General features: G+C 42.7%; 1 protein-coding gene across 2 annotated transcripts in view; it reads left to right on the top strand.

Annotated features, from left to right (window-relative positions):
• The first annotated feature begins 24,641 nt into the window (after positions 1–24,641).
• The window catches only part of Mtarc2 (mitochondrial amidoxime reducing component 2), a 37,118-nt gene continuing 34,985 nt past the window's right edge, over positions 24,642–26,774 (top strand). Inside the window, exon 1 of one of the 2 annotated variants that reach the window (XM_078022854.1) lies at positions 24,642–25,154. In XM_078022854.1, the coding sequence (XP_077878980.1) occupies positions 24,886–25,154 (269 nt within the window). In that variant the 5' untranslated portion in view covers positions 24,642–24,885. The remainder of the gene's footprint in view (positions 25,155–26,774) is intronic. The other variant, XM_005335858.5, reaches the window with a different exon arrangement.

The raw sequence follows: 26,774 nt of genomic DNA on the forward strand, positions 1-26,774 counted from the left end.
TGGAGGAGACTCCTTCTGCTGTGAGCACTGCCTCACCTGTGTGCTCTCCTGATTAGCTGGGGCTGGAAACAGGTCTCCCAGATATCTGGGACTTAAAGCCATGCAGGTGAGCAGTTAAGTGTCTCACCCTGACCTTCATCTCCAAGGTCACGAGTGGTGCAGCAGCAGTCACCCGGAGGCCCTGCTGAACCCCTGGGCTATGAGCTCATCAAAAGCATAAGGGCAGGTTGTCCTGACTTGTTGGGAATTGCATTTGGAAGGAGAAGGCACGTAGAACTTTCTTTTCCGGCTGCTCTCAGCCCCAGGAAGTAATCTGAGCACTCTAATGTGAGTCAGGAGAACTATTGGCTGTGTGGGCTTCAAATGTCTCTGGAGCTGGGCATCTTATTCTGCAAAAATGACGAGGTTCAAGTAGATGGTATGTTAGCCCCTTCCAGCCTTGTTATTCTGAATCTATTGTTGTCCCCAAATTATGGCTTGTTTCACTTGATCATTGCTTATCTTTTGTATCTTTGAAGGTGGCCATTTCCTATTCGGCCTCCCTCTTGACTTCTTAAGGAGCTCTCAGGGCCACTCTGACAATTAGCAGGCCCATGGCCTCCTCTCAAACAGGCCCCCATGGAGGAAACAGAAACAATGGGAATCGCTTCCCAGGCAGCCTCTGTCCCGCCAAGGGTAGGCATCCAGAGTTGTTTTTCTGGCACTGCTGTTGTTTTCCCCAACCCACCACACCCTCCATCCTGTGTTTCCTCCAAGACCAGGGTTCCCAGGGCAGGAGGACTGCCCAGGAGAGCCTTCGGCCCAGCCCTGCTGTCTGCCTCATACCTGCTGTACTTGGAATTCCATTCCTCTCTCCAACCTCAGCTTCCCTGGCAAAGCACAAGAACTCTGCAGGAATGAAACATTTGCTGACCCCAGGGGTTGGGATGAAACCTTATTCCAGCAGAGCAGCATCATGCATGTCCCAATTCTCAGCCCCTCCTATTTTACTCTGATGCATTTTAAGATTTGCTGTTCACAGCTGTTGTTCCCAGTACTGTTCTGTTCCCAGCCTGGGGTTTGCATGCAGCAGGGGCTGGATGTTTGGTGAGCAAAGTGTAGAACAGAAAAGAGGAAGAAATGAAATGGCATGAATCTCTAAAGGAAGCTTGGTGGTACATCTAGCGCTCAATTTGCCCACTTATTGTTTATGTCCAAGATAAAACCACAACATAAACACAAATCTGTAGACAGTGTGGGCACTGGGCACTTCCGTTGACAGCTCTGCTCAGGAACAAGGAAGTAGGCTCTCAGTAAGGTCCTTGGGCCCTTGCTGATACCACAGAAAAGTCATTCTTAGTGACCTTGCAGCTGCACTTAGAAACCCCTTCCCCAGAATGTCTAGAAAGTGTGTGGGTGGCAGGGAGGGCAGAACCCCCAGCTACAGCTCAGGGCTTGGGCTTGCCTAGGTATCACTCAGAGGTGGATGGTGTTTTTCCTGTGTGTTGTCTGGCCTGACCAAGGAGCGGTAGAGCATGATGCCCAGTGGGGGTTGGGGGGACAGAGGGAGGAAGCAAGCTCAGGGAGCAGGACTTGAGTGTCATGGATTAGCAAGGGGCCACTCTTCTGGCTTTGTTGGCTGTGGTGAAGACAGAGGAGAACAGGGCCTGGCCCTAAAATGAGGGACTCTCATTAGCCTGTTTCACAGATGAAGACACCAAGGCAAAGTGAGGAACTTGCCTGGCCCCAGGCCACCATCCTCTGAGGGTGTGATGTCACCACAACCCTGCTCACTGCTGTCCAGTCGGTATGTGTTTTGCTCACTGGTTTGGAAGCCACTCCCTACCCCGGGAACGTAGTCTCTGTGAGAGCAGGAATAATTCCTGAATCTTCAGTGCCTTCGAGATTGCCTGGGCAAAGCTGGCGCTCAGCGAGCATTTGCTGATGACTGACAATGATATTGTGTCTGAGTTTATTACTGCTGCTGTAAGAGAATTCCCCCAACTAGGTAATTTTTATTGTTTTATTTTATGGAACTGGAGATGGAACTCAGGGCCTCATGTATGCTAGGCAGGTACTCTATCAATGAGCCGCCCACTCAGCCCTTAGGTAATCTTTCAACACAAACTTATTTACTCACAGTTCTAGAGGCTGGGAATTCTCTAGATCAAGGTACTGGGACATTTGCTTGTCTGAGGAGTCAGGTCTCTGCTGACAAGATGGCGCCTTGTGGTGTGTCCTCTGGAGGGAAAAAATGCTATGTCTTCCATAGCAGAAGGCAGAAGGTGAAGAGAGATGCACACTGTCCGTCAAGGCCCTTTCTAAGGGCACCTAATCCCATTCACACAGAAGCAGCCCTCATGGCCTCATCTCCTCTTGGACATTCTACCTTTTCATATTATCACACTGGCAACATCTGAATCTGGAGACGACATATTCAAGCCACAGCACGGATATAATAGTGAAGCTATATTTGATCTCTGCTCTCAGTTCCTGGCACAGAGCTCTATGACCTTTACGATTTCCAAGCCATAGGAGTATCTTTTTTTGTTCAAATGACACAGGGTTCCAAAGTCTCTTAGCGTTTCCTAGGTGATAGGAACATATTCTTTGTTCAAATGAAGCGACTCTTGGTGGACTCCTAGGTGGGGACTGGTCACCAGAAGGACTAAGCCACAATCAGAAGTTTGGACTTTTCAAATCCTCCCTGACCCCATTCTCTGGGACGGGGAGAGGGGCTGGAGATTGAGTTAATAATTGAACATATCTGAATCATGAAGCTTCCATTAAAAAAATCCCAAACCCTGGGGTCTGGAAAACCTCAAGGTTGACAGGCCCGTCCACCTGCTGGGAGATGGTGAACCCCGACTCCATGAGGACACACTCCTGTGCTCGGGCGCTGGCCTCTGTATCTCTTTCTCCACTTGGCTATTTATTCGTATCCTTTCCATTTCTTTTATTAAGATCACAAACTGGCAAACATCAGTGAAGTGTTTCCCAGAATTCCATGAGCCATCCTGGCAAGTTACCCAAACCTGTGTGAGAGCAGCCACAGGAACCCCCATTTAGAGCAGGTCAGTCAGAAGTCAGGGTGACAACCTCTTACTTGGAATGGGTGTCTGAAGTAGGAGGCAGTCTTGTCAAATCCTGAGGGATCTGACTCTGACTCCAGGTTGAGAGCAGTGTCCACTGAGAGCTGCTCTGTGGGGGACACGCGCGGTGTCAGAAGGGTTCTGTGGTGAGTGTGTGACGGCAGGGAAAGTACTTCTCTTTTTATTGTTTGGGTTTTCCTATCTCCTCCAGTGAACAAGGACAGACACACTGTAGATTGCCCAGGGAGGAGGTGCTGGCATCCAGATTCGATGCGGAGTTCTCGGCCAAGGTCAGCACTCAAGGTTACCACAGGTCAGCACTCAAGGTTTCCAGGAGCATTTCTGGGGCTCTAAGCCGGCCTGAAGTCTGATACGGGTGTCCTATCCCCTGCCTTTGCATCTTCAAAGAAGGGCGCCTGGCTCTATGTTATATCACTCCTTTATCAATTCTTTCCACTTTTGACTTATTTCGTCCCTGGGCTATTCAGCAAGTGTTAATGAGCATCTACTCTGCACCCAACCCTGGCACCGCACAGTAACCAAGGTCGTGGTGCCTGCCCCTTGCCCTCATAGTGAGGGACACACCAAGCATAAGAGACAAATGAACAGACAACCGCTGTGGAGGAAGCAAACCATGGGACTCTAGCCTCCAGTGGTGGGCAGGGAGGCCTGTCGGAGGACATGATGGCCGGGTGCAGGCGTCCAGTCAGGGCAGAGCTGCTCAGGGCCGCCAGGAGCGAGGAGGCCTCCAGGAGGGCAGAAGAGCTGCATCGTTGGAGAAAGGGAAGCCAGGGTGGCCAGGGCCCAGCACTGTAGAGAGAAGGTGGGGACAAGTCCAGCAGGGAAGCTAGGCCCGCAGAAAAGGGCCCCCTGAGGCTGGGAAGGGAGGGGACATGAAGGGCAGACATTAGACAGGCAGGGGAAGGCAATGGGATCCATGCCATGGTTGGACAAGGCCCACCTAGCTGCTGTGGGAACAGGACAGGCCTGGGGTGGGCACTGCTGAAGTGGGAAGAGTGGACAAGGCCATTAGGTTCTCCCAGAGGGACCGCTGGTGGCCAGGTCTGATGGGAAACAGGGTCTGCGGAGTTCTACGGATAGAACAGAAATGCCAGGATTTGCTGATGTGGGCATGAGGCTGCAGGCAAGAAAGTCACCCAAGAACTTGCTCAGGGTGTACCTGGGCCACAGGGATGGCAGCAGCTGGGGAGAAACAGAAGGGAGCCGAAAAAACCTTTTGAGCTTAAGGCCAAAAGGCTGCTGTTTGTTTGTTTAATGTGCACAATGCCTCCATGCGGGGCCAGGAAAACAACGGGCAGGGCCAACACCAGGGGTTTTCTGCAGAAGCCCCAGGGTTTCCTGTGCTGTCATTTTTACCGTGGAGCCTGAGCAGCCACAAAGCTGGCCTGACCTTGGTTTCCATGAGGGAGGCAGAGACTTACTGTACCCAGCTTCCTGCACTGGGGTCTGCTTAATGGCACATCCCAGGCCCCTGAGGGGGACAGGGGTCTTGTCTTATGTGCACATGAGTCAGGGCAGTGTGCAGGAAAGCACCATCCATGCTCCATAAAGTCTAGCCCCTTCACCGCAAAGGAAGCAATCAAGAACATGAAGAGAGAGCCTACAGAATGGGAGAAAAATCTTTGCCACCTGCACCTCAGATAAGGCATTAATTCCCAGGATATACAAAGAACTCAAAAAAGCTCTAACATGAAAAACAAACAAACAAACAAACAAAAAACAACCCATCAAATAAAAAATGGGCAAAGGAACTAAACTTCTCAAAAGAAGAACTATGATTGGTCAACAAATAGACAAAATATGTTCAACATCTCTAGTAATTAGAAAAATGTAAATTAAAACTACACTGAGCCAGGAGGTGTAGCGCATGCCTGTAATCCCAGAAGCTCAGGGGGCTGAGGCAGGAAGATCATGAGTTCAAGCTTAGCTTAGCAACTTAGGGAGACCCTACCCAACTTAGGGAGACCCCGTCTCTAAATAAAATATTTTAAAGGCTGGAGATTTGGCTTAGTGGTTAAGCACCCCTGGGTTCAATCCCCAGTACAAAAAAAAAAAAAAAAACTACACTGAGATTTCACTTCACTTTAACCAGAACGACAATTATCAATATAAGTAACAATAAATATTAGCAAGGATGTGGGGGAAAAACTCATCCTTTGTTGGTGGGACTGCAAATTAGTGTAACCACTCTGGAAAGCAATATGGAGATTCCTTCAAAAACTAGGAGTGGAACCACCATTTGATCCAGTTATCTCACTCTTCAGTATATATCCAAAGGAGTTAAAATAAGCACACTATAGTGATGTAGCTACATCAATGTTTATAGTAGCTCCATGCACAATGGCTACTCTATGGAACCAACCCATCAACGGATGAATGGATAATGAAATTGTGGTATACACAATGGAATATTATTCAGCCATAAAGAAGAATGACTTTATGACATACACCAGTAAATGGATGGATCTGGAGACAACCATGCTAAGTGAAATAAGCCAATCCCCAAAACCAAAGGTCAAATATTTTCTCTGATATGTGCATGTTAACCCACAATAAGGGGGGAAAGAGGGGAAGAAAGAAGTTCGGTGGATCAGACAAAGTAGAATGAAGAGATGGGAGGGGAGATAGGAATAAGAAAGACAGTGGAATGAATCTGACCTAACTTTCCTACGTACATATATGAATATACCACAGTGAATCTCACCATCATGTATATTCACAATACTGGGAATAAGGTATGTTTCATGCTTATAGAAATATATCAAAATGGATTCTACTGTCAAGAATAACTAAAACAACCAAACAACCAAACAAACAAACAAACAAAAAAAAAACCAAGGGAAAAAAATCCAGCCCCTGTTAGATTTTGGTAGCTTGTCATTTAATCCTTGTAGCATCCCAGGGACATAGATGTATTAGCCTTATTGTTTAAAGGAAGAACGGAGGCAGAGAAACCTCACAAGTGCACACGGCCCTCCAATACTGCTTAGGTCCAACAGATTCCACACCCACCTTCTTGGCCAGGCCTTCCCTCCAAGTGAAACCCAAATGCATTTTCTGCTCCAGTTCCCACACATACACCTTACGCTGGTTGTCCAGAGGGGCTTTACACAGACGGCTCCCCGCTACCAGCACCCCTCTTCCTTTTTAAAGGTCCCCCACTTGATTTCTCCAAAACTCAGAAAAAAGCTACTTTGTATTTCTTCCAAAGAGAGATTGGCCTGAACCATCAGGAGGGTCTGTGGGCTTCCTTTCTCCCTGAGGAAATACCTGCAGCACCTTCTACCAAACTCCCTGCACCCGACATATTGTTATTCAATTAAAGGGTGGTTCTCCTGGGGAATCCCCCAACAAGGGAAGAGACAAGGACATGCCGCACCCATAGAAATAAAGTTGAGGTAGATCAGGACTGAGTGGGGATGCAAAGGTCACAACCTAGAGGGTTGCTCTTGAATCCAGCCCAGATCCACTTTGCACATCTCTAGCGGCCCCTCAACCCCGAATAATGCTACATGGTGGACCCAGACATGAAGGATTTAAATGTCCTGAAAGGAAGGGTTGGATCAATCCTTAGAACCACAAAAAACAAACATGAATAAAATAAAAATCCAGGAACTGTTTTCCATCTTCTAACGGCTTATTGTTTGTCTTCTGAATATTTTTCACAGAAGATTTGAACAGAAGAAAACAGGAAAGTGAAAAATAATGGTGACTCTACCACCTAGAGACACTGAGGGGGCAAACGCATCGTTCGATGTTTTCTGCAAAGTCTTATATTGTGTGGCATGTGCCCTGGTCTTCTCTTAGCACTATAGTGTTCTTTCTGGATAGGTCTTTGCAAGATGCTTCCCAAACTGTGTTGCGCTATCTTGCTGGAGAAGCCAGAGGACGGAGGCCCTCGACTTGGAGCTGCTACTTAAGTGATAAAATTGACACTTGAAATCTGTGCAGAAAAGAGTGGTTTACTTGACAAATGATGCTGGGACAATGTGCTATCTCTGTTAAAAAAAAAAAAAAAAAGTCATGATGTACTATGTCATATCCTTGCCTCAAATCCCCATAGAATTGTGAGTTAAATATTAACACGTCTAGATACGCATTTGTGTATTATGGGTCACGTACTAAGTAATTTACATAGAACTCATAAATTAGAAAGGAAAAAGTGTTGCAAATACATCCTCATTAATAACAGAAATGCATATTAGCACAAAAGACACCATTTTAACCTATAAAATTGATATGTTCTTAAATTTCAATTGCTTTCTTACACAACCCCTTGGCAAAAGCCAAACTTTCTAAGCTCGTCCTTCTCACTTCAATGCCTTCTGTGCATGACGGGACCCAGCTGCAAGACCACACTCCCAGCTCCTCTCAACTTTCAATTAATGAATTTTCACATTCATAAATTTCACATTTCAGGGAATTGTCCAGCTGCTTCCCACAGTAACTGAACCATTTTACGGTCTCATCAGGGTTCCAGTTTCTCCTACCTCTTCATCAACACTTATTATCTATCTTTTATTTATTTTTTTGATAGCTATTTCCCAGCGTAAGGGAATACCTTGGTATGGTTTGCATTTGCATTTCTCCAATAGCTAACTAACAATGTTGTACATTTATTCTTATGCATATTATTTATCTGTGTATCTTCTCTGAAGTAAAATCTATTCACATCTTTTGCTTTTAAATTGAGTTATTTTTCTTTTTCTTGTTGAATTGTGATAGTTCTTTATTTATTGCAGACATAAATCCTTTATCAGATATGTATTTTTAAAATATTATCTTTCATTCTGTGGGTTATCCTTTCAATCTCCTGACAGTATCCTTAAGTGGAGGAGTTTTTAATTTTAACAAAGCCATGATTTCTATTTTTATTTAAATGATTCTCTTTTCCTCTAAGAGTTTTTGTAGTTTTATCTCTTACAGTAGGTCTATAATCCACTAGAGTTAAATTATCTCTGTATGGTCCATTTTATCCTTTTTTTTTCTTTTTCTTTCTTTCTTTTTCTTTTTCTTTCTCTCTCTCTCTCTCTCTCTCTCTCTCTCTCTCTCTCTCTCTCTCTCTCTCTCTCTTTTTTTGTAGTTCTGAGAATAAAACCCAGGGCCTCATGCATGCTAGGCAAGTGCTCTATTGCTGAGCCACATCCCCAGTCCTGTGTGATGCACTTTAAATGTCATATCTATTTATTACAACATCATTTGTTGAAAATATTTGTTGTCTTTTACCCAAATTAAATTGTTTTGGGACTCATGTCACAAATCAATTGAGCCTAGTACAGTGGCATATGCATGTAATCCCAGCAGCTCAGGAGGCTGAGGGAGGAGGATTGCAAGTTCAAAATCAGCCTCAGCAACTTATCAAGGACCTAAGCAACTTAAGAGACCCTGTCTCAATATAAAAAATAAAAACAGCTGGGGAAGTGGCTCAGTGGTTGTTTTGTAGTTTTCAAATTATAAGCTTTGCACTTTTTTGTTAATTTTATTCCTAGATATTTTATTCTTTTTGATGTTCTTGTAAGTGGAGTTGTTTTCTTAATTTCATTACAGACTGTTCATTTGGTAATGTATAAAAATAAATAAATATGTTTTGTATATTGATTTTGTATTCTGCTACCTTTCTAAATTCACTTACTATGTTTAGTAGTTTTTTAGGGATTACTGGGGATTTTTTATAGGGAAGATCTTGTTATCTGTAAATAGTTTTACTCCTTTTCTTTCAGTATGAATGCTGTTTATTTCTTTTTCTTGCCTAGTTGTCCTAACAAGAGCATTCAGTACAATGTTGGATTAAAACAATAAAAACAGACATTCTATCTTAATTCTTATTTAAGGAGAAAAGAATTCAGTCTTTCATCAGTGAGTACATTTTTTTTTCATAGATGCAGTTATTCAGATTTAGGAAATTTTCTTCCATTCCTAGTTTGATGAGGACTTTTATTTTATTTTATTTTATTTTCTTGTAGATGGACACAATACCTTTATCTTATTTATTTTATTTGTATGTGGTGCTGAGGACCGAACCCAGTGCCTCACACGTGCTAGGCAAGTGCTCTACCACTGAGCCACAACCCCAGCCCCTGATGAGGATTTTTGTCATGAAATGATATTGGATTTTTGTCCAAGACATTTTCTGCATCTATGGACATGATCATGTGTTTTTTGTGATTTATCAGTATTGTCTATTATTGCATTAACTGATTTTTGGATGTTAAAACAACTATACTCCTGGAATAATTCCACATGGCCATATGTTGTTCAACATAGTTTGCTAGTATTGTATTGAAGATTTTCACATCTATTTTCATAAGTGATAGTGGCATATTCCTCTGGTTTGGGTACCAGGGTAACACTAACCTCATAGAATGAGTTAAGAAGTGTTCCCTTCTCTTCTGTTTTTTTTGAGGAGTTTCTAAAAATTGGCTGTAGGACAATGTATTTTGGAGAATTTATCAGTGAAGTTTTTTTTCTCTGTGGGAAATAATTACTAAATTTAAAGTCTTATTATAGGTCTACTTCGATTTTTAAAAATTCTCCTTGAGTCAGTTTTTGTCTTTCTAGGAATCTGCCAGTTTCACTTAAAGTTATCTAACTTCTTGGCACACGGTTTTCATAGAACTCTCTTGTAAGTCTTTCATTTCTGTAAGATCAGTAGTGATGTCTCCTCTTTCATGACTGATTTTATTTTATTTATTTTCTTTTTTTATTATTAGTTGTTCAAAACATTACAAAGCTCTTGACATATCATATTTCATACATTTGATTCAAGCAGATTATGAACTCCCATTTTTACCCCGTATACATATTGCAGAATCACATCGGTTACACATCCACGTTTTTACATATTGCCATACTAGTGTCTGTTGTATTCTGCTGCCTTTCCTATCCTCTACTATCCCCCCTCCCCTGCCCTCCCCTCCCCTCCCATCTTCTCTCTCTACCCCATCTACTGTACTTCATTTCTCTCTCTTGTTTTTTTTTCCCCTTTCCCCTCACATCCTCTTATATGTAATTTTGTATAACAATGAGGGTCTCCTTCCTTTACCATGCAATTTCCCTTCTCTCTCTCTTTCCCTCCCCCCTCTCCACCCTGTTTAATGGTGATCTTCTTCTCATGGTCTTTCATGACTGATTTTATAAATGAGTATTTTTTTCTTGTCAGTCTGGCTAAAGGTTTGTCAATTTTATTGATCTCAAAAAACAAACGTTTGTCTTCATTTCTTTTTTCTGTTGTTTCTCTTGTCTCAATTTCATTTATTTCTGCTCTAACCTTGATCTTTCCCTCCCTTCTGCTTCCTTTAGTTTTAGTTTGTTCCTCTTTTTCTCATGTCTTAAGGGACAGGGTTACGATACTGACTTGAGATGCTTCTGACATTTACGTCTCTCAGCATTTCCCCCCTAAATGCTGCTTTAATTTGGTCAAATGATTTTGGGTATGTTGTTTCCCTTCATCTGAACGTATTTTCTAATTTCCCTTGTGATTTCTTCCTTGGCCCATTGTTATTTTAGAAATGTGTTACTCAACTTTCATGTATTTGGGAACTTCCTAAAATTCCCTTCTGATATTATTTTTCCAGCCTCTAGAGGCTGCCCATAGTCCTTTCCTCGTAGCCCTCTTCCATTTTTTCAAATCTAGCAGTCACATCAGTCCAGTCTCTCCTGCCACCATTCCATCTCCTCTGATTATTTTACCTCCCTCGTTCCCTTACAAGATTCTACTCTTACATTGGGCTCACTTGGATAATCCAGAATAATCTCCCCATCTCAAGATCTTTAACTGAATCACATTTGATAAATCTCTTTTGACACCTAAGTAACATTCACAGGTGCTAGGAATTAGGATGGGGGTTTCTTCTGCCTACGGTGTCTTCCTTTCCATTTTTCTTTTTCTTTAATTGTGAAATATAACACATGAGAGCTGAGGCTGATTCCTTGTAGTCAGCCCTGCCAGAGACGGAGATAGTCTTCTGCAGACTAGCTGCAGGACAGGCTGAAGGCCATTGATCCTGGTAAAACACTGAGGTGGCTGAACTCACCAGTGATGATATAGATCCTGTTGCTGCTCTTGCAAAGAGTGAAACTCAGTTCTTGGTTATGTCAGGTGAAGGGCTGGTTCTCCCCCAGCCACAAATGCTGGAATTGGGCTGGAAGCCGGTGTGTGTGTTGTTGGAGGTGGGAGGTCTCTTCAATTCATTTGAGAATTGGATCTCAACCTCTATCATAGTAGGAGAAGCTGGTTCTTCCCTCATTCTTGTAGCCTCAAAGCCCCAACCCAAGGATCATGGTCCCCTTGGTTTCTGTTGTCCAGCCCTGTTAAATGCTTGTACAATGCTCCAGAACATGATGGGTGTTGGACACCCTTCTGCTGTCCTGTCTCTAGGCTGGTACGGGTATGAGTTCCTCGTTTTAGTTTTTCTCAACACATACACAGACTGCAGAAAACATAATGGTATAGTGGGCAAATCATTACAAAGGAAATATTTCTGTCACTAACTTAGAAAAGATCATGCTAAGCCCTAGAAGTCCCTCGTGCTCCTTCCAGTCCCATCACCTGTTCTCCTCTCTAAAGGAAACCATGGCCTGATGGTTCGGGGGACACTTGCTTGCTTCTCCCTAGAGTTTTACCGCCATCTTGTGTATACCTTAACATTATGCTTTAGTGTTTCTTGCTTTTGAACTTTAGAGGGATGGAATCATACAGTGTATGTTATCTTAATGTCTGGATTCTTTAGCTCACTGTTTTTAAGGGTCATTCACTTTGGAGTGGTACAACCATAGTTTTTCATTTTTATTGCTGTACATTAATTTGCTGTGTGAACACACCACAATTTATCCATTCCTCAATGAATGGATATTTGGGTTGTTTTTGGCGGTCATCAATAATGCTGCCAAAAACATTCTTGTAAGTATCTCAGTTATCTAGTCCACGGTTCCTGGAAACTTAGTATGCTTTTATAGTATTATTATAGTTCCCCAGACTCTTCTTTCTAGTCACTTTTTCTTTGGGGCCTGGGGATATCACAAAAAGTTTAGCCCTAAGAAACTTAGAAAACTATTGATTTGGGCCACCCAGAAGTCAGGATTGTTTCTGCCTTGTTTATCATTAGATTCCTAGTTTTTACCAGGTACATTTGGTTATCCTATGAATGGATTCTAGAAGTGGAATCTGTATGATGTTAAACCAAGCTCAAGTAGTAAACTTTTTCCAAGGTTTCTATAGGTAAGACCTATATTTTCTTACTATAATCTTCTCTAACCCACATGACTTTCATACTTCCCACTTTGTATTATATTTATTCACCTATACATATATTTTATACATTTGATTGTAAACTTCTAGTGAGAAAAAAAATGCCCCCAGATTAATTTTGTAACTGTGTTAGTCAACTTTTTATCACTGTGACAAGTACCTGAGGAAAAAACTTAGAGGAGGAAAGATTTATTTTGGCTCATGAATTCAGAGGTCATGGTTGACCGGCTCCAAGAGAGAAACATCATACTGGAAGAGTGTGGGGCAGCAAAGCTGCTCAGCTCAGGGCAGCCGGGAAGAGTGGACATAGAACACACAAAAAAAATACTATTCCAGGGCATGTCCTCAGCAACCTACATCCTCTATTGTGATAGGAGGTGGCCCCCAAAAGCTCATGTGTGAGACAGCGCAAGAAACTTCAGAAGTGGAATGATTAGGCTATGAGAGTCTTACCCTAATCCATGCATTAATTCCCTGATATTGATTAACTGGGCAGCAATTGTAGGTGAGTATGGTGTGATTGGAGGAGATAGGTCATTGGGGGTGTGCCTTTGGGGTATGTGTTTTGTCCCTGGTCTGCAGAGCTCTCTCTGCTTCTTTGTTGCTGTGTTCTGAGTTGCTTTCTTTCTATCACACTCTTCCACTGTGATGGTCTGACTCATCTTGGGCCCAAGCAGTAGAATCAGCTATCTATGGACTGAGAGCTCTGAAACCATGAGCCCCAAATACATTTTTTTCTCCTCTATGTTGTTCTTATTGGGTCTTTTGGTCACAGCAAAGAAAAAGCCGACTAAAACATCCTTCAACTAACCCTCATAATTTCCTAAAATTTCCACCACCTCCCCATAATGCCATAAAATTATTAATGCATCCGTAGATTAATCCACTGATGAGTTCAGAGCCCTCATGAGCCAATCACTTCCTGAAAATCCCACCTCTGAATATTGCTGCATTAGGGATGAGGTGGTCAATATATGAGTCATAACAGTTAGCCTAGGGAATCTTGCATAAATAAATGCAAAAGTTATATTTCATATGTGTCAATATAAACAACACTAAAAGAGAGAATTGTAGGGAAGATCATGAAGAGAAAGGATGGGGCAGGCATTACTAAATTGGCTAGTTCCCTCTTCTGATCACTGAAAAAGGTAGAGAGAAATTGATTTTCACACTTTCAAAGGTTCAAGTGACTTATCTGAAGCAAAAGAGTTGATTTGACATTTAATATTTGCTACACACACACACACACACACACACACACACACGCACAAAACCTCTTTATAGGGTAACAATTGTAAAGTTTGGTTTTAAAGTATTCTCCACCCCCATGAGCATTCTCTTTTGTTAGAAGTTTTAATCTAAAATCAGCCAAATTTTTTTCTGTTAATGTCAACAAATGCTTCAGCACATCGTTCAAATGAATTCATTTCCTATTATGTTTCTCAGGCGGATCAAGGATGGACTGAGATGGTCTCGCATTGACATTCCACATTTGGCGTTCCTGTGCTTAAAAAGAGTGAAGTTCTATATTTCCACTCCACATCCATGAATCAACTCTAGCTATCATTCAATAGAAGAGCTGTTTTGAATATGACCTTCCTAATCAGCCAATGGAATTCCTATCATAATGCCTTGAATCCATTTTTAAAAATAAAATCAGTTGATAAGGACAATGTTCTGCTTCACTGTGTACTTGGAAGCTAACATGAAACAGGGGCAAGTCTAGAGAAAAGTCCCACTCCACAATTCCTCAACTCTTCACACACTTATAAAGGCATTATTCCAACTACAGCTGTCCTCTGAGGTCTATGTCCCAAGAGATCCCAGAAATCTTCCAGGGAAGAGAAGAAATGCAGGCCTACCCTCTTCTTGCCCATTCAAGAGTGGACATCAAGTGAATGTTCTCAGACCTCTTCCCCATCTTCTGAAAACCCAAACACAGTTCCTAAATTGGTAAGGGTAAGAGATATACATATCTGCTCCATGCTGCCCACTGTCCTACCTAGCTCCATTTTCATTTCCATGGCTAGGGATGAACTATCCAGCATACTGAAAGTTACTGCCAGTAATCTCCTCATCAGCATGTGCAAATATCCATGGAATAAGTCCTCTCCGAATGTATGTTCACCTACATAGTCTATTAAATTTGGTCTATGATTAAATTTAATAGTCTATTACATTGGGTCAAGAAAAAAAGTCAGTTTCACTTATTACTGGTGGACATGTAAAAGGGTGCAGCCACTGTGGAAAATAGTTCCAGAGTGTCCCAAAAAGTTAAACATAGAGTTACCATATGACCCTATAAGTCTATGCTAGTGTATGCCCAAGGAAATTGGAAACATATATTGTCACAAAACTTCTACACAAATATAACATTATTATAATAGCCCTCAAAAACAATTTCAATGATTTTTTTTTTTTTTTGGTGGGAATTACCAGAGATTGAACTCAAGGCACTTGGCCACTGAACCACATCCCCAGCCTAATTTTGTATTTTATTTAGAGACAGAGTCTCACTGAGTTGCTTTAGTGCCTCATTTTTCTGAGGCTGGCTTTGAACTTGAGATCCTCCTGCCTCAGCCTCCTAAGCTGCTGAGATTATAGTGTGTGCCATCATACCTGGATTCAATGACTGTCTCTGATGAAATGGATAAACAACAGTACTATTTGCGTACAATGAACAAATATTCTGACATAAAAGGGAATGGAAGTTACATGCTACAACATGTTTGCACCTGATAACGTTAAGTGAAAAATATGAAAAACAAAAAGTCACACATTGCATGATTCATTTATATGAAATGTCCAGGAGAGGCAAATCCATACTGACAAAAAGTGGTTGCTAGGGAATAATGGTAGGAATGAGTGGGACTGCATGGGACAGAGTACTAATAGGTATGGGGTTTCTATTTGTAGTAATGGAAATACTCTGGAACAATATGAAGTGATGGTTGCACAATACAGTGAATGTACTAAAAAACACTGTATTGTGCTCTTTAAAATGATGAATTGTATGTTACGTGAATTGTATCTCAATTTAAGAAATAAAAGGACAGTGCTTATAAAACAAGTGTTAGAGTAGGTCATTTCTACGTTATTATTTTCTGGTTATATTCACGAATGATGTTTTGAGTTAAGGGACATTGTATATTTTCTTCTTGGGAAGGAGTTGGAAAAGGGTGGGCTGGAGGGAAAATATCAATAAGCATTTAACTTATAGGGCATGTTTTGGAAAGGATGACCCCAAGCAAGGATTCTCTTCCCTTCCCAGACAACCATATCCTGCCAAAACCTCCTTCCTTCACTCTGAGCAGGCACACGTGCTGCTCAGATGAAAAGCCAATCTCCCCAGAGCCGCCAAAGAAAACAAACAGCGAAAAAGCAACTGAAGGCTGGGCAAGGAAGCAGGATTCTGCATCCTGGCTGATAACATCTTCAAAATCAAAGTCACAAAGCACGCGAGGGGTCACGGCCACTGAAGGAGTTCAGGGGACATCCAGGACAGGTTGGCCAGAGGTGAGAAAGTCCCCAGCCTCAGTGTTTTCAGCCCAAGTCTCAGCAACTTTGGGCCTGATATGAAAGGAATACCAACGCCCTACCCATATACAGGGAAAGACACAGCGAATTCCTTGGGCCATTTACATAACAAATATAAACAGATTTTTTTTTTTTCTGTGCCTGGGGTAGCCCCAGCCCATGGATGAGCACCTTACAAAGGCCACCTTATTAATGGCCTGTTCACTCCTTGCTCCCTTCCTCTAGCACAGATTCCTGGCCCTTTCTCTTTGGGGTCTTTGTTCCTTCTTGTCCCCCTCCTCCAAAAAGGACAGTGTAAGGAAGCGATCAGCGCAGGGAACCTGCCTCCTTTTTGCTGGGTGAGGGCTCTCAGGAGAGACAGGAGCTCTGAGTGTCTGGAGGGACGTGAGTGAGACTCCATACCCTACTTCTGTCGCAGGATTGCTGTGACGCCCCAGTGACACGCGGTCTGACCCAGCTTTGCAGACTGCAAAGCATCATTCACACGTCCAGAGTGACTGAGGTGTGGCTTTGCTTCTCCTCAGTCTCTTTCAAAATATTTGGCCTATAAATGGCTCTTAGTCCCGTCCCATCGTTGGGTTGGGTCACGTGAAGTTGTTCCTTAGGACTTATTCGCCAGGAAGGAAAGGAGGGTTTCCTCTCCCTTTGTTGGTGGAAGCAGCTCCAAGCACCTCCTCCCCAGTCTCCCATCCAAAATTCTGGTCACAGCGCCCCCTGGTGGGAGCATGGAGCAAATGCCTGGGAAACCCCATTCCAACCCGGGGGAAACCGGAGAGCCAGCGGGGTCAGGACCAACCCCGGGAGGTGGGGCTGGGTCCACCACGTGGGGGATGAAGCCTAAGCCCAGCAGGCTCCAGTCACGTCCACTGGATTGTTGTCATTGCAGAATATAGACTCCATATTGCCAGATATTTTGATTTCTCAAGACAAGCTAGACATTTCCCAATTGAAACAACGGTATTTAAGCCAAATAAAACAAGCCATGGGACAGAGTTTGTGTCGCAAACCCTCAGGAAGCATTGATTTTTTTTTTTTGTTGCAAACCATCAGGAAACGCTGATAACAGTTCATCCCTACACAGAAAGGAGGAACAACCTTGGTAACAGAAAATATCAAATACAACATTATAAAAAGCACAGCCATGAACACATTTGACAAGAAGAAAAAGATACTAAGCCTATTCACTTGCACTTGAATTTTCTCAATTATATTTTTTCCTAGATACTGATTTATTTATTTATTTCTTACTTCTTATATTAGCCAGCAGAAATTAGAAGATTTCAGTAAAAAGTATGGGAAGGGAAACTCAAGATATAGAAAACACGATTTCCATTAATATTTTTCTTCTACATGGGGAAAAAAATCAATTTTGTTAGAGATATAGATTTGCTAACTTCCAGAATACCAATGTCCAAGATGGTATATCTGAACATGTTAGAAATTCACACTCTTGGAAACAGCATTCAAAGTCTGCACACTTGCCTTCATCATGCCTGTTAGACTCTTCTACCATTCATTCCCTGTGGATCAGGGAAGCCCACTCTCTTTTTCTCCAAAACATTACAGGGCTTTTCAGAAAGTTGTATAATTCTTTGATGAATTGCTCTCCCTCTTTTCCATTTTTGAAGCTTCTATACATTCTTCAAAACCTCATTTACATATTACCTACCTCCAGTCTTCAGGCAGAGAGAGTTGCCCAGCACCCAATCTGTGCTTTCAAAGTCCCAAGCCTAGAGCTCTAATAAAACAGTTATTAAATTGCTTCTGTATAATTATTTGTTTACACATCTTTTGACGTTGGAAATCTACGCAAAGGTGTTATAGCTATAAAACTTTGAAAACATCTGGTAGATGGGAAGCTGGTGAGGTATATTTGCTGTTTCGCTAACCTGAAGCCTAGTGACTGCAAGACTCATTCTAGCTAACATAATTTAAAAATCTTTTAAAATAAATCTTCCAACTTTTTGAATAAGTCATAGTTTTCATAATTCAAGATTAAAAAGTGTAAATGTGTCCAAATGAAAAGTTTCCATCTCTTCCATGTTTCCAGCCACCCAGTTTCTCTTCTTATCAGCCAATAACGATACTCATTTTTTTTTTTTTTTATATTCTCTGGATGAAGTCCACATTCCTTTACACAGTGTAATTGTTCCCACCCTCTGTGCTTGTTTACCTTCTCTAGCCTCTCTTTTCTTTTATCCTTCCCTCTACTTTCTTGCCAGGATTGAATTTAGCTTCTCAAAATCCTGTCACCCTAGCCTGCCCCTTCTTCCTTTGACAATGTTTCTCATCAATCAGGCCTCCTCTTTGCTCCTGTGCCTGGTGGGCTTCTAAGGCCCTCTGCTCTTCTCCTCCAACTCTTCTCATTTAGTGACCTAATTGCTTGTTTGCTGATGGACAGCCTTAGCAGTCTACTGACTTCTTGAGGTCAGAGATTCTGTCTCCCTCAGTCATATTAAAGACTACATACTAGTGTCTGGCACATGGCAGGTTTGAATGACCACTGCTCACTCCATGAACATCACCTCTCATACTTGTTCCCCTGGAGTCCTTCTGAGGAAATCTGGGACTCACTTTTGATGACCAAGTCATTACTTCTCTGGATAAACAGACCCCAAACTCCCAACTCTAACCCAATCTCAGTGTTCATCTCCTTGTAACAGGAGGGAGTCCCCCAACTAATACCCAAAGAACGTCCTGAAGCTGCCTTAGGCTCCCTGTTCAAATTCCCACTGGGAGGAAATGAAAATATTGTGAGCATGTAAAGATGTTTCTCACTAGAAGAATAAAATGGCATGGATGTTTTAATCATCTGCTTCTGAGCCCAAGCAACTGTTGACACAGCAAAATTAGCCTTTCTACCGTAAAAGGCTGAAAACAGACTCTGAGCTGTGATGAATTTTCCTTGACCAGTCCTAAATGGGGACTTTACAGAGACATCCAGCTCCCCCGGGTGGTCCAGGCACAAACCCTCCCCCACAGGGCAACTTCCAGCTTTCTTTCAAACCTCAATCCCTACCTCACTGAATGTCAAATGACTTTGGAAATGTAAAGTCCTATAAATGGAGAGTGTTATTATCATTATCAGAATTATATTAACTCAGATTCTTACTGACATCATAATATACAATACTGAGGTGATTGTGGAATGTCCACTATATTATAAGGCCCTAAAGAGGCTACTTTTAAAAATCTGTACATTTTAACTGAAATTTCAAGTTCAAAAATCTCCTTCAACTATTTTTTTTTTTTTTTTTTTTGGTACTGGGGATTGAACCCAGGCCTTGTGCATGCTAAGCACATGGTCTACCACTTTTAACCCACTCTAGATCTTCCTTCCTGGTTCATGGTTCATAAAAGTTAATTTTCTCTACTAAGGAATATATAACCATAGCCAGGCTGCTTTAGTACTTGACTGAATCCAAAACAATCCACTGCTTGATTTTATTCTGCATTCTTTCCAAATTCTTCCTCACCAGCAGAATCACAACTCTTACAGATATTTAAATGCACTCTTCTTTATCTATGTAATCTATGCACATGTCTCACTAGATGTTACTGTCTTAATGTCATTCTATGACAACAAAGATCCAAATTGAGCACAACACTCCTGCTCCAAACTCAAAGAAAAAGGGATGAAATTGGTTTCTGGGAGATGGTGTTACCTAAGTCTGGAAACTCACCTGAGATGAGCATTAGAACAGAGTCATCATGAGGGAGCAAGCAAGACCCCCCTCCTTCCTGTCAACTGTCTAGAGGAAAAAACACTGTGAATATCTGATCAATGAAGAAGTATCAGAATTAAATGAAATAAAGTACATTTTATACCTACATGTCTGTTTGCAAATATATTAGAAATTGCAATGTTCTTCTGCAAGGCTGATAATACTGCTTTTTAATTCCATTACGATTGAAACCAACTATTATCTCATTGATTGCACTTGCAATAAGAAAAATTTTAAATAACTAAATTGAATAAGAGCTTTTTTGAGCAAAGAACCATTCATGAACCAGGCAACACTCAGAACCAGAAGAGGTTCGGAGAGCTCAGCTCTGCCACTTGGTCAGTATTTATAAACAGAATAGATATTTCTCCAAAGAACTTCTAGACCCAGCCTGGAAGGTTTATTCTACAATCTTAGCTGAGGAAGGGTAAGTCTGAAGCCTTTGGTAGGAGGAAAGGTTTCAACTATCAGAGAAAAAAGTTGTGGAAGTTGGGAATTGAGGTGTGATAATATTACAGTGGTGGGGTTTGGGGACAAGAGGTCATGTTGTAATGACATTTATGTAATGTTATGCTGTAATAGTTAGTACCTAGATGCAGGGTGAGGAGGAGTCTTCTAATGTTCCATTTCCTAGGAATAGTCTGGGAGATGTCAAGGGTTAAAGCTGGTATGAACCAGGTAATGTGTTCCAGGGCATAGGCCAAATAAAACGGTAACCTGTAATCTACCATTGATTGCTCGCTAGTAGTTAAGACTTGGAAAACAAGGGTTCTACCTCTACTATTAATTGATAAGATAAACTAGCCTTTCAACCACGGTAGTCAGAGAATGCCCACTTTCTTACTCTGAAGCATTAAATGCTAAGAGTATAGGTTTACTGCAAATGGTATGCTGTGAGGATCCAGCAGGCGTTCACAGTGGTCATCTCTGGGTACCCAGCTCTACCCAGTTTCAACACTTGCTGGGCCATTGGCGATCCTCTCAGGAGTAGAGTCAGACACCCACCTTTGTGGGAACATGGGAGCCAGAACATATGCTTGATAAATATTTAAGTGCTTCTGATCCTGATTTAATTTAGTTAACCAGGAAAAATTGTAACCATTTCCTTGAAAGGGTAAAGCTGGTTTGTCTATTTTTGACTATGAACACTAAGTAGCTAACATGCCTGGACCCTGTGTTTAAAAGTTTATAGGTAGGTGAGGGCTTGATCCCTATGGTAATGGTTAATGTTGTAACATTTTAGCCTACGCTGATGTAAATCTTTTGTTTGTTGTTTAATGTTTTTATTTTGTTTATTTGTTTTTATTTACTTTTTAGTTTAGTTGGACACAATACCTTTATTTTATGCATTTATTTTTATATGGTGCTGAGAATTGAACCTAGGGCCTCACACATGCTAGGCAAGCGCTCTACCTCTAAGCCACAACCCCAACCCCTGTTTATTTATTTATTTATTTATTAATTTTTATTTTTTTTATGTAGTAGTGCTTCAGATCAAACTCAGCGCCTCTTATGTGTGAGGCAATCACTCTGCCACTGAGCCACAACCCCAGCCCCTGATGCAAACCTTTCTATATGAGTTTAAGGTTGATTATCATCACAGCCTGATAATCTATTTGTTTATCTCCCCAGGACAGATAGACTACTGAGTGGCCTTAACTAATATACCTGATGAGGTCTCTTCTGGCTGGGCAAGGATAATATTTGTTTTTTAGGATTCTTTCTTACTTTTTTTTTTTCTAATAATAAAGTTTTATTTGGATACAGTAGTGGTTCTAGGCATACAACAATGGCTTATTTATTCACTAGAAAGAGTCTTTCTTTTTAAGCAGAGGTTGCCAAAATGTTACAAAGTAAAGGAAAAACATTAGAAGACTCTGAAATACATATGATAAAAAGGTAATTTTCTTTTTCATTTTTTTTTTTTTTGCTTTATCTTTTGGTGTTGAGAACTGAATTCAGGGACACTTTATCTCTGAGCTACATTTCCAATTCTTTTTATTTTTCATTTTCCGATAGGGACTTGCTAAGTAGCTGAGGCTGGCCTTGAAATTGTGATCCTTCTGCCTAAGCCTGTCAAGTAGTTGTGATCACAGGTGTGCATCACTATTGTTTGGCTTAAAAGGATAATTCTTTTCTTTTACCGAGGGCTATAAAGATATAATCAACAAGAAAAAGATAAGTTAATCATTGAAAACTAAAGGAAAGCTGGGCACAGAGGCACATACCTGTAATCCCAGCTACTGGATAGGCTGAGGCAAGAGGATTGCAAATTTAAGACCAGCATGAGCAACTTAGTAAGATCCTGTCTCAAAATAAAATATATTTTACAAAAGTGCTAGGGATGTAGCTCATGGGAGAGCCCTTGCTTAGCATGTGTGGGCCCCTGACTCGATCCCCAGTGCTGAAACAAACAAAAAACAAACAAACAAATAAATAAATAAATGCAAACAAGTGAACAGGTGACTAGTCAATGGATTCTCAACCTTTTCAAGTGACGAGGCTAGGTCGGTAAATTGTACACGTTACGATAAGAAATTTCCTTACTCCCCTGAAATCATCCCTAGCCCTCCAACATTGTAGAATGAGACCACAGCTGGCTAGGTGATGGGTATTAGTGGGTGAGAATAGGTGAAACTTCGTACTGCCATGGTAAAGTCCCTCATTTGGTTGGCTGTGGAACCCAACACCAGCAAGGATTTAGGAAATACAGTATTAGAGTGAATATCTTAGAGATATATCCCCATCATGTTACAGACAAAGGGAGGTAGAAGCCCAGAAAGTTCCAGTCCAGATAGCCTTTTTCCCTGGATGTTTCATAAATGCCTGAAATCAATGACAAGGGACCATTATCTTTCTCCCCAGACCATATTATCCTCTTGAATTTTTTATCTCAGAGAATGTATGGCACCCCCCACTCCCAAATCCAGACTTCGATGCCAGAGAGCTAAAATTACCTTGGGCTCCTTCCCTCCCTTCGTCTCAGTGTTTCTTCCTCACTACCTCTTGCTTATTCTGTCTGCTATCTTCCCTAGCCACAAATCCATCTCCGTCCTTCTTGTTATCTACTTCAGCAGAAATTAGGGCATTTGTGCCTCATCTAGTCAGTCATTCCTTCTTTGGTCTCATTCCTTGCTTCCTGGATCAGTCAGAGTTTCCGTTCTAACATCCATCTGAACATATTTACTGCTGTCCAAATCCCTAGGTGTCCCCCACTCACCCATCCTGCCTCAATTCCTGCCACAGGCCCATGAACTGGAATATTCTAATAAAGCTGACTTGCTGGTAGTTTTCCAGATATGCCACACTCTCTCTCATTCCTTCAATTTCTTTAAGTCATCACATGTGCTCCTCCTACTATACAGAGTTTCCTCCTGTGTCCCCCCACCCCTTCATGTTCAAGTCTCAACTTAAAAGCTTCATCCTCTGAAAACAGTGTTATCCAAAGATTTAGCTTCTCTCTGTCTCACTTCCCCTATGTCTTGACCATGCATTGTCTTCAACATTATCCTCTAGACGTGCATCAGTCTTTTGGGGGCTCTGGGAACTCCTGGGTGGAGAGTCAGCTTCATTTAAAGTTTAAGTCTTAGGATACTGATTGCTAATGAGACAATGACTTTACAGGCACACAGCTCTGACAGCCGACTTTTGGGCAAGAGTGTCTCTAGCTTTCCTTAAGTCTGGAGGGCCAGAGAAGATCAGATATAAGTGCACATACACCTTATTTATAACACTATTCTTAAAAACAAATCCGGAAGTCTTAGCTGTGGAGCATGATGATAATGTGTGGGGACTAAAGAGCTGAATTCTGCTGGCCTGGGATTTCAAACAGGGTGGCTTTTTTGTTTTGTTTGGGTTTCTGTTTTCTTTTTTTGGGGGGGGGCTGGAGGGGGTAAGGGAAACACAGGCCCAGTTTTGTTCACTTAAAAAAAAAAAAAACTAGCCTAAGAGATGGTAACTCCTCTGTTTCTGTCTCCTTCCTTGAATCTTCTCCCACACCCTCTGGGCTCTTCTCCAGAGGGTGATGTGTCTGGACTTATGAGGAGCCCATAGGTGGCTTCTTTAAGTTCACCTAGAACTGGGCCACAACTTAAGGGACCATCTTTTGAAAAATAAACCAGGGACCTCAAACCTTAAGTTATGCAAGAAAAATCCACCATTAGCCCAGCAGCTTGCTCAAATGGAGCTTTTAAAGATAAACAAAGCTGGGCATTCTTTAAAGCATGAAAACAGACTTTACTCATCTATGACCCTAGGAAAGAGCTGAGCCCCATTCTGATTTGGGCAGAGGTGACTGGATGAATGAAGGGAAAATGAGGGAGTGAGTGTGGGGGTTGGGTGGCCAGTGGAAGTACAAGTAGAAAACTGTCAAGGGATGGTCAGTATAATTATAGTGGACCAGCCATGTCTGTTAGCTGGCAGTTAATGAGGTTTAGGTTCTGACCTCCCCACAGAGACTAGGACAACCAGGCCCTATCCTCCCTGGTGATTACATTTTAAAGCCATTCCTTTAAGCCGTTCCCAGGAAGGGTGAAGGAGGTGGGGCCTTGTCCTGTCTGGAAGTCGTTACATAATCATCAGAGAGAATCGAAGAACACACACACTCAAAGCACCCAGGGAAGGATTTACAATTGCAAGACCCTTTTAGCAAATGTTCTAAGAAAGTGGGTCAGGGACCCACAGTAAGGTGTTGTCCGGAACAAAGTAAATTTTTGCAGCCTTGAGCATTCTTAGGCAGACATTTTAATTGGTGTGTGTGTGTGTGTGTGTGTGTGTGTGTGTGTGTGTGTGTGTGCTGCTAGAAGTCTTGCCAGAGTTTGCTCCAGTCGACAAGCAGTGGTTATTTGCTGAAAGTTCTGCAGTTCTCACAGCGACCAGGGAGGAAAGATTTTTTTCCCAAATGTGTTAAAATCTTCCTTTCTTCAACCCGCCTTTAGGATCAACTAAAGCGCGCTCCCAGTAGAGGCAACTGGCTGAAAGGTGACGTTGCGTGACTGACGCCTTGGAGCGGACACAGAGTGGGAAGTGAAGAGAAAGGGACCAATCCAGGGAAACTGGGCGGATCCATCGCTTGCTTTGGGAGCCGCGCCACCCAGAGACGCCCAGGGGACCCCAGTCGCTCTGCCTCGCTGCCCGGCTGCCGCGTCGTCCTCCGCGTCGGGTCCAGGAGTTGACTGGCCCGTGGTTGAGCCATCTTTGGCTCCTCCCCACCCTCCCTGAGTCTTAAACCCCTCCTCGCCCTTCCAGGCCCAATCACCCAGGCCTGTGCCCGCCACCGCAGATCATGGGCGCCGCAGGCTCGGCGCTGGCTCGTCTCGGTCTCCCCGCGCAGACCCGGCCCTCGTGGCTCGGGGTCGCAGCCCTGAGTCTGGCCGCGGTGGCGCTGGGGACCGTCGCTTGGCGTCACGCACGACCCAGGCGGCGCCGGCGGCTGCAGCAGGTGGGCACCGTGGCCCAGATCTCGATCTACCCGATCAAGTCCTGCAAGGGGGTGCAGGTGAACGAGGCGGAGTGCACCACCATGGGGCTGCGCTGTGGCAACCTTCGAGACAGGTACCCCGAGTCCCTGCGCTGCACCTTACCGGGACCCCGGGAAGGTGGAGGGAGGTGGGACCTTGTGCTGTCCAGAAGCATAACAAATGTTGTGGCTTTGCCCCTTGGTCAAGTGCAAAGCTGATACGAACAGCTGGCAGAGTGAAGAAAGGCTTATCACTTGCCGAAGGTAAAAGGAGCACGTGTTCTCTGCAGGACACAGAAAGCAAGGGCCCTTTATTGGGGAAAGGCATACATATTGGTGTAGGAAGAACTCATCACGTGTACTGGCGGGCAGGGTCCGGAGCAAGCTTAGTAGTAGATCATGCTTTGCAACAGCAGTGGGGAACGCCTCCGGGGTGGAGAATTTAGTGTTACAGAGAGCAAAGTTTTAAGAGTAAACTTTTTATTCTAAAAAGACTGAGTCAGAGTGACTCTATGATTGCTATTAAAGTACCTGCCTAGGGGCTAATAGAAGGAGAACAGGGGTGTGCCACTTGATTTAAGAATAGAGAGCTACCACCCGAATTTCCCTGTCTGTTGAACCTTTGATCTTTAGCTGTAAACTTTTGCCTGATTCAGTTTTGGTAAAGTGGATAGGGCAAGTTCCTGCCTCTTGCAGGAGAGAATGAGAGGTTGCACCTTTCCTCTGGAGCAGTAGGACTCTGACCTGGTGATTTTTTTTTTTTTTTTTTTTTTTGCTAGCTGTAAAGCTTGTGACTGCCCCCCTCCCCCATTGAAGATTAAACCCAGACCTTTATATTTTTTTATTCTGAGACAGGGTCTCACTAAATTGCCCAGGTTGGCCTTGAACTTGTGATCCTCCCCACTCAGCCTTCTGAGTAGCTGGGATTACAGATGGTGTCACTGTGCCCCACAAGGTTTGTGATTCTATCTGTGAGGGCCATAGCAGAAAAACAAAATGCTGTTGACACTAAATAGGAATAAAACAGAACTGAGCGTTGATCCAGGACACTGGTGTGGGCCTTTTTGGGGCTTGTTACTCCCACTTCCGTTCTCTGGATCATGTTTGGGAGGCTTGAGGTTTTAATGAGTAATCAGTAGAATGGAGTCTTCTGCTGGGGAGAGGAGGTAGCTGGTAGTACTGTGAGTGGCAGGTATGAAGTTAGCCTCAGGTGTGTACTTGCTGCTAATGTATAAACCAAGAAATCATAAACGAGGTTAAAATAAAAACAGTTTTATGGGAATGTAGAGTAGATGTGCACATTGGAAACAGGCTAGACTAGACTAGCGTTCCACTGAAGGAAAGTGGGCTTGGGTCTTCATCAAGTCCAGTGATTAAAAGCCGAGGCAGATAAGAGTGGTTGTAAGTTTGGTAAGTTCACTGAAAGGTCCAGGTAAGGAGGCAAAATTGGTGGCCAGGGTATTTCTTGACATGATATCCATGTAGCAATTTACCCCTGTTAGTAAATGTCTGAGACTTAGAAAAGGATTTTTGCTTTTCTTTTGCCCAATCTGCAGCCATTTTGATTTTTATGTTACCAAAGGGAATAGCAGTGTGTCCTCTTCTCCCAGAGGAAGAGACAGAGTGGTGAAAACTTTGGACAAATTCCCTACCTACATAGGGAATGCATGTTGCATAGAAATTTAATTTTTAGGATGAAGATAACTGGGTTTGGT

This window comes from Ictidomys tridecemlineatus, chromosome 10 (genome assembly GCF_052094955.1).
Source record: "Ictidomys tridecemlineatus isolate mIctTri1 chromosome 10, mIctTri1.hap1, whole genome shotgun sequence".
NCBI classification, from domain to species: domain Eukaryota; kingdom Metazoa; phylum Chordata; class Mammalia; order Rodentia; family Sciuridae; genus Ictidomys; species Ictidomys tridecemlineatus.